Genomic DNA, 8,444 nt, shown 5'->3' on the forward strand with positions numbered 1-8,444 from the left:
AATAAATCCCTGTTTGTCAAAACCATTCATTTGTGGTATGTTCTGTTAGAGCAACTCTAGAGGACCAAAACACCATTGTATTAGCTTATCAATTATATAATATTGATTATCGCTACTTATTTGTTGCAACTAAAAAAAAATCTGATTTTTCTCTTAATGCTTCAGTGTACCCATGCATTTAGCATTTCATATGAAAACTTGCTTAGAAAAAATTTTCCATCTCTACTAGCTAAATTAGGAGCTCTGGTAGCATAGTGGCTAAAGCACTTGACTGCTAACCAGAAGGCTGGCGGTTCAAACCCACCAGCCACTCCTCGGAAGGAAGGTTGGGCAATCCTACTTCCGTAGTGATACTGCCTCGGAAACCCAAGGAGGGGTCGCTATGAGTCGGGGCCGACTCGAAGGCACATAACAACAACAACAACAATAACTAGCTAAATTAGATGTGGTAGGGTTTTTGTTTATTTTTAAATTCCTAGTTCTAGAATAGTGATTACCAGGGGCTAGGAGTGAGGGAAATGAAGGAGGGAGATGGGTGTGGCAATAAAAGGATGACTGATAATCACACTCCTAGGAATCTAACTTAAGGAAGTAATCACAGATACCAACAAAGATTGTGCACTGATTTCCATAAAGGTGTTTTATGGAGGAACAGTTTTGTATCAAATGGTTCTGTATCTTGACTGTGGTGATAGATACATGAATGTACACATGTGATCAAATTGTATAGAACTAAACACACAAGTAGAAGTAAAACTGGGGAATTCTGAAGAAGATTGGTAGATTGTTTCAGTGCTCATATCCTGGTTGTGATATTATCCTTGAGTTTTGCAAGATATTACCACAGGGGAAGCTGAATAAAGGTATACAGGATCTCTCTGTATTATTTCTCACAACTATGTATGAATCTACAATGATCTTCATAAAAATTTTAATTTTTTTCCTTGTTCTAAAAATAGGTAACAATGACATTTGTGGAATCAGGTTGATATTGACAAGTGCTCCTTTTTAACCAGGTTGTATTTAAGCTTGTCTCCTATGAACAGAAGGAACACATGTTTTTTTTTTTAAATTTTGATTTGGGTGAACGTTTACAGAGCAAATTCATTTTCTATACAGCAGTTCATAAACATTTTGTTTCATGACATTGACTGCAATTCCCCACAATGTAACAGCTCTCTTCCCATTTCCTCCCCGTAGTTACTTCCCTGTGTCTTTCCCTCCCATGCCCGCCTCCCCCTCAGCTGTCTCCCTGTGCAAACACTACCTTTCTGCTCTCCCACGATTGATTGCTTCAAGGAGTGTATCTACCTGATGTAAATGTTCACCTCGTATGCCTGTCTGCTGTTTGGCTGGAAGTCACAGGAGTGAGTTCAGTTTCTAGACCTGAAGAGTAACTAAGAGCCATAGTCTCGGGGGTCTCACCAGGCTCTATCAGACCAGCAAACCTCATCTTTTTTCAGGAACACATGTTTTTTTAGAACTTCACTATAGTTAAGTTTTTAAAAATGTAAAGCAATTTCCTTTTTTCCTTCTCTTTTAGCCCTGAAGACTTTGAATTTATTTCAGGAACACGGATGCGCAGACTTGCTCGAGAAGGCCAGAAACCTCCTGAAGGTTTCATGGCTCCCAAGGCATGGACTGTGCTGACGGAGTACTACAAGTCATTGGAGAAAGCTTAAGCTGTTCACCCTATATCTCCACCTTCGACTCTTCATTGATTAACAGGAGGGGACCACACAATCACTGTTGGCTTTGCCTTGTGCTGGTGTCTGTCTGTAAGTGCTATTTAAAAACAGACCATTTCCTTAACTAGCATCAGTTTTGGTCTGCCTTATGAGTTCTGTTTTGAGCGAGTGTAATACTGCTGGTTTTGATGTATCTTTTCCACTTATTATAGTTAATACTCCTACAATAAGATTTTAAAATCTTTTTATATTATATTTATGCTTCTGTCTAATGATTTTTTTTTCATGCTATTATATTAGTTGTAACCAATAATACACACATTGAATGAATCTCACTTTTCACTCCTTAAAAAAAAAAATCACTGAATAATAAAATTTGGCTAGACCTTGTTTTGGGAATTTTACAGGACATCTGTAAAAATTAGATTTTTTCTACACTGAAAATATAAACTCCTTTTTTTTTTTTTTTCTTTCTAATCAGCTATTGATCTCTCAGCTGTTAAAATCTGAAATATTCTTATGATCTGTGTAAGCCCTGGATGATCTTTTCTTTATTCAATAAAATTAAACTTTTGGGGTTATGTATGCGATACTTTTTATATTGTTTTTCCTACATACTTTTCCATAGAAAAGTTTCTGATGGGGAGGTACAGACATCTTTTTATGGAATAATTGGTTCCTAACACCATTTTGTATACTTAATGCATTTTTGGGTAGCAGGAGATTGTATTCCTTTACTTTCATTGGGAAATAATAATGCATTTTCAGTGAATCTAAAACCTTAACCAGTTCCCCCTAAAATCTCTATAATATTCTTAAACACCTGTGTAACATTCCAGCAAGGATTTTGAATATATATAAATGGGCACTTACTATTTTAGTTAGAAAAAACTAGCTTAGATGGTAGAAACAAACTCTAAATCACAGAGGTTTAAGTTAATAAAGCTTTTTATTTCTCCTTTATGCCATGTCAAAGAGATTCTGCTCACTGTAATTATTCAGGGAGAGGCTCTGCTGCCTCATGCCACCATCTCAACAAGATGTTTCAGAGGGAAATAGCATGAAAATCACATGTTGGTTTTTAAGTGCTTTGGCTTAGGAGTGACACATATCACCTGTCTCCATAGCTGTTTGGGCAGAACAGGTCAGATGACCCCACTTAAATGGAACCACAGCAGAAATACTACTACTTTAAAGAACTGGAATTGATTGTCTCACGGTTTTGGAGGCTAGGAGTCCAAATTCAGGGTATCAGCAGGGTATGTTCTCTGCTTAGAAGATCAAATCAGCATTAGCTCTGGGGAAAGGTCATCATCTTTTTCAGCTTCTGGAAGCCCCAGGCATTCCTTGACTTGTAGTCAGATCCTCACATGTTTTTGTCCTCTTCTCTGTGTGTCTCTGTTTTCCCTTTATGTAAGACGTCACTCAGAAGGGATTAGGTGTAAGACCCACCTTACTCTACTATGACCTGATTAACACACACACACACACACACAAGGCCTCATTTCTGAGCAATCATATTCACATGTACAGGGATTAGGACATCAGCACATCTTTGAGGGGATCACAATTCAGTCCATAACTGAGGATTGTCTACATTAGAGAATGTAGACATCCATGTGTTCAGAAGGCAACCAAGAGTAATCTGTACCAAACTTGCCATTCTGGTCTCTGTGTTGGGGAGTAGGGAGAAGATAACACTCTCAAAGAGCTTCACAAGGAGTGTGTGCCTGGGATTATAATTCAGTGTTATGAGGGCAGTTGGAGATAATGTTTAAGATACTCTATGGATAGTGGTGGGACAGAGGAAAGAATAATTAACTGGGGTTGGGGGTGGCTTTGCAGATGGAAGGTGAGGAGTGGGTAAAAAAAGCTTCACAACAGGGATGAATCCTGAGTTCAATTTTGAAAGGAGCATGTGTTTGCTGGATAAACAAGAAGGAGGAGCATATTCCAAGCAAGCAGAGAAACACATGAAATGGTGTGTTTTGAAACCTGTAAATACTTTGGTACAGCTGGGTTGTAAAATGCCAATGTGGGAAGTCCTGAGAGATGAGACCTCAGAGAAACAGGGCCTTAAGGCAGGAGGTGATGCGGTACTGACTTCATGGAATAGTGATAGGTAGGGAAAAGAGAACAGAGCAGAATCAAGAAATGTTTATGAAGTAAAATTAGCAGGTGTGTGTGATTCCTTCAATGTAGAGACTGAGGGAAAAAGAAGAAATCAGTACAGATTTCCAAATACCTAGTTGAGGCAACTGGGTGGATGATGGTACCAGTAATATACAGGGAGGGAATGCCAAATAGTCTATTTTCTCTTTTTTGGGGGGGGCGGGGTGTTTGGGGGTGGGTGGGAGACCTGTCAATTTCACTCTGCAGTAGAATATCCAGGTGGAGATGCTTATTTAGGACCTGGATATGGAATTCTGGCTGAGATGCCAGCTTTATGGATTTGCAGTCATACTTTCTATGATAAAATAATCTAGCCTTGAATATCCAGCATTATAAAGGGATGGCAGATTGTATATGGAATTCTAGTGTATTGCCAATAAGGCAAAGGGAACAAAATACCACTAAGGAGAGAAACTGAAGGAAAAATGCAAAACAAAACAAAAATAACCAAAACCCCAGAATCCAAAAAACAAAAGTAGATCATACAGATAGAAAATTAGTCAGAAAGTAGGTAAAGAGAAAAAAAAAAAAAAAGAAATGGAGAATGAGTAAATGATTAAGTGGATAGTGAAGCAAATTAATTTGTTAGTGTAGAAGATATGTTGATGGAAAATATTAGAGGTAGTAGTTGATGCTTGTTTATGTATTTGACTCTACATGATTTAGATCCCTTTATTTAGAGAACTCCTTTACACAAGTCTACAGAGAGGAGTCCCTTGGTGGAGCAAATGGTTAAGCACTTGGCTACTAACCAAAAGATTGTTGATGCAAATCAACCAGAGGTGCCTCAGAAGAAATCTTTGCCAATTTACTTCTGAAAATTCAGCCCCTGGATACCCTATGGAGCACAGTGCTATTCTGACACATGTGCATCATCATGATTTGGAATAAGTGGCAATTAGTTTGATTTACAGAAGCTGAAGGTCAACATCAGTTCTTCTCCAGCCACAAACAGTTGAGTGTGGCATGGCACCTAAGCGAAACTACTTCACAAATACCTTCATGAGATGATGAATCTGTAGAAGGCAATGCAAAGATGTTGAGACAGTAGGAATGAATCATGGTTTCATGGTGGCTGTGATAGAGTTGAGATTCTGGGGACAGCAAATACCCAGTGGAGATGGCACCAGTGGCAATGGTGTCTCACATGTACAAGTGGTATCTTGAGTATTCTGGTGCCCTAACCTTGGCGGAATCTTCTGCCACCAAGCCTCATTGACCTGGATTTTCCATGAATTCTGTAAGACACCTAAATAGCCTGCCCCCAAATTCCTTTACTGCATAAATTATCTGGAGTAAGTTTCAATTCTTTGCCACCAGGAAGTCTGACCATAATAGGTGGCATGTGACAAAAATGTGTATGTCAAGTAAAAATCTTGAGACTGCTGAATTTCATAGTGATTTTACTGTCAACAGCATATTATAAAAGGTAAAAATACAGGGAAAAAGCATTTTTTATATTAGGTACTTAGAAAGCTTAGCACCCTTTCAAAATGACAAAGCTATATTTAAAAATCCAAATGAAAAGATGGAGAAATCAAGATGAACGTCATTAGGATAAAACGTGATCTAAAAAGTAGTTTGGGGATGGCTATGTTTAAAGGCTGGGACTGAGGTAGATGGGTGCAGAGCTCGGGGGTTGCTTTCACTTGGGGGTGGCTCTGTTATAAGGCCAGGGCCTGATGTAGGCAGGCACAGAGGGATTAGGAACAACTAAGTGAGATGAACTTGTCTGTCTGTTGTCCTGTGGTGACTTATGTGTTGCTGTGAGGCTGGAGGCTGTGCTGCCAGTGTTGCAAAAGGCCAGCAGGGTTACCCATGGTGGATAGTTTTCAGCAGAGCTTCCAGGCTAAGACAGATTTGGAAGAAGGAAGTGACCATCCACTTCTCAAACAACTGGCCAGTGAAAACCTTATGAATAGCAGTGAAACACTGTCTGATATATTACTGGAAAACTTTATGAATAGCCCTGAAACATTGTCCAATATAGTGCCAGAAGATGAGCCCATCAGGTCGGAAGGCACTCAAAATTTGGGGAAGAGCTGACTTCTCAGAGTAGAGATGACCTTAACAATATGGATAGAGTACAGCTTTTGGGACCTCTATTGGCTAATGTGGCATGACTCAAAATGAGTAGAAACAGATGCAAACATTCACTAATAATCAGAACATGGAATGTGTGAAGGATGAATCTAGAAAAATTGGAAGTTGTCAAAAATGAAATGGAACGGATAAAGATCAATATACTAGGCATTAGTGAGCTGAAATGGACTGGTTTTAGCTATTTTGAATCAGACAACCATATGATCTACTGTGCTAAAAATGACAACTTGAAGAGGAATGGTTTGGCATTCATCATCACAAAGACTGTTTCAAGATCTGTCCTGAAGTACAATGCTGTCGGTAATAGGATAATATCCATATGCCTACAAGGAAGACCAGTTAATACTATTTTTCAAATCTATGAGCCAACCATCAAAGCCAAAGATAAGGAAATTGAAGATTTCTACCAACTTCTGCAGTCTGCAATTGACCGAATATGCAATCTAGATGTGTTGATTATCACTGGTGACTGGAATGCAAAAGTTGGAAACAAAGAAGAGTTATTGGTAGTTGGAAAATATGGCCTTGCTGATAGACATAATGCTGAAGATCACATGATTGAATTTTGCAAGACCAATGACTTACTTACTGCAAATACCTTTTTTCAACAACGTAAGTGACCACTATACACATGGACTTCACCAGATGGACTACACAGGAATCAGATTGATTACATCTGTGGCAAGAGGTGATGGAGAAGTTCAATATATTCAGCCAAAACAAGGCCAAGAGCTGATTGTGGAACAAATCATCAACTGGCACATTCAACTTGAAGTTGAATACAATTAAAACAAGTCCACAAAAGCCAAAATATGATCTTGATAATATTCCTCCTAAATTTAGAGACCATTTAAAGAATAGGTTTGATGCGTTGAATACTAGTGACCGAAAACCAGAGGAATTGTGGGATGACATCAAGAACATCATTCATGAAGAAAACAAGAGGTCATTAAAAATACAAGAAAGAAAGAAGAGACCAAAATGGATGTCAGAAGAGACTCTGAAACTTGCCCTTGAGCAGAGAGTAAAGCAAATGGAAGAAATGACAAGATAAAAGAGCTGAACAGAAGATTTCAAAGAGCATCTTGAGAAGACAAAGTCAATTACTATAATGAAATGTGCAAAGATCTGGAGTTAGAAAACCAAAAGGGAAGAGCATGGTCGGCATATCTCAAGTGGAAAGAACTGAGGAAAAAATGTAAATCTCAAGTTGCAATACTGAAAGATTCTATGCGCAAAATATTGCATGATGCAGGAAGCATCAAAAGAAGGTGGAAGGAATACAAAGAGTCACTGTACCAAAAAGAATTGGTTGATGTTCATCCATTTCAGGAGGTAGTATATGATCAAGAACCAGTGGTACTGAAGGAAGAAGTCAAAGCTGCACTGAAGGAATTGGTGAAGGACAAGACTCCAGGAATTAATGGAATACCCATTGAAATGTTTCAACAAATGTATGCCCCACTGGAGGCACTCACCCAGCTATGCCAAGAGATTTGGAAGACCTGTCCAACTGACTGGAAGAGATCCATGTTTGTACCTGTTCCAAAGAAAGGTGATCCCACAGAATGTGGAAATTATTGGACAATATCAGTAATATCACATGCAAGCAAAATCTTACTAAAGATAATTCAAAAACAGTTGCAGCAGTATATTGACAGAGAACTTGCAGAAATGGAAGCTGGATTCAGAAGGGGATGTGGAGCGAGGGATATCATAACTAATGTCAGATGGATTTTAGCTCAAAGCAAAGAATACCAGAAAGATGTTTCCTTATGTTTTATTGACTTTGCACAGGCATTCAATTGTGTGGATCATGAGAAATTGTGGATAATATTGAGAAGAATGGGAATTCCAGAACACTTGACTGTACTCATGAGGAACCTATGCATAGATCAGATGGCTGTTGTTCAGATGGAACAATGAGATACTGCATGGTTCAAAGTCAAGAAGGGAGTGTGTCAAGGTTATATCCTTTCACCATACTTATTTAACTTGTATGCTGAGCAAATAATCTGAGAAGCTGGATTATATGAAGAAGAATGTGACATCAGGATTGGAGGAAGACTCATTAACAACCTGCGATATGCAGATGACACGACTTTGCTTGTTGAAAGTGAAGATGACTTGAAGCACTTCCTGATGAAGATTAAAGACTACAGTCTGCAGTATGGATTACTCCTCAATATAAAGAAAACAAAAATCCTCACAACTGGTCCAAAACACAGCTTCACGATAAATAGAGAAAAGTTTAAAGTTGTCAAGGACTTCATAATACTTGGTTCTACAATCAACACCAATGGAAGCAGCAGTCAAGACGTCAGACAACGTATTACATTGGGCAAGTCTGCTGCAAAAGGCCTCTTTAAAGTGCTGAACAGCAAAGACGTCTCCTTGAAGAATAAGATGTGCCTAACCCAAGCCATGGTATTTTCAGTTGCCTCATGTGTTAGACTGGGTTCTCTAGAGCAACAAAAACCA

The 8,444-nt window shown here is 38.7% G+C and overlaps 1 protein-coding gene across 1 annotated transcript in view; it reads left to right on the forward strand.

The window, feature by feature from the left end:
- Positions 1-1,682, forward strand: part of PAPSS1 (3'-phosphoadenosine 5'-phosphosulfate synthase 1) — a 167,023-nt gene extending 165,341 nt beyond the window's left edge. Inside the window, exon 12 of the mRNA XM_007940773.2 lies at positions 1,544-1,682. Coding sequence (XP_007938964.1) covers positions 1,544-1,682 — 139 coding nt within the window. The remainder of the gene's footprint in view (positions 1-1,543) is intronic.
- The last annotated feature ends 6,762 nt before the right edge of the window (positions 1,683-8,444 follow it).

This window comes from Orycteropus afer, unplaced genomic scaffold (genome assembly GCF_000298275.1).
Source record: "Orycteropus afer afer isolate SDZICR_OR568_19922 unplaced genomic scaffold, OryAfe1.0 scaffold00071, whole genome shotgun sequence".
NCBI lineage: Eukaryota > Metazoa > Chordata > Mammalia > Tubulidentata > Orycteropodidae > Orycteropus > Orycteropus afer.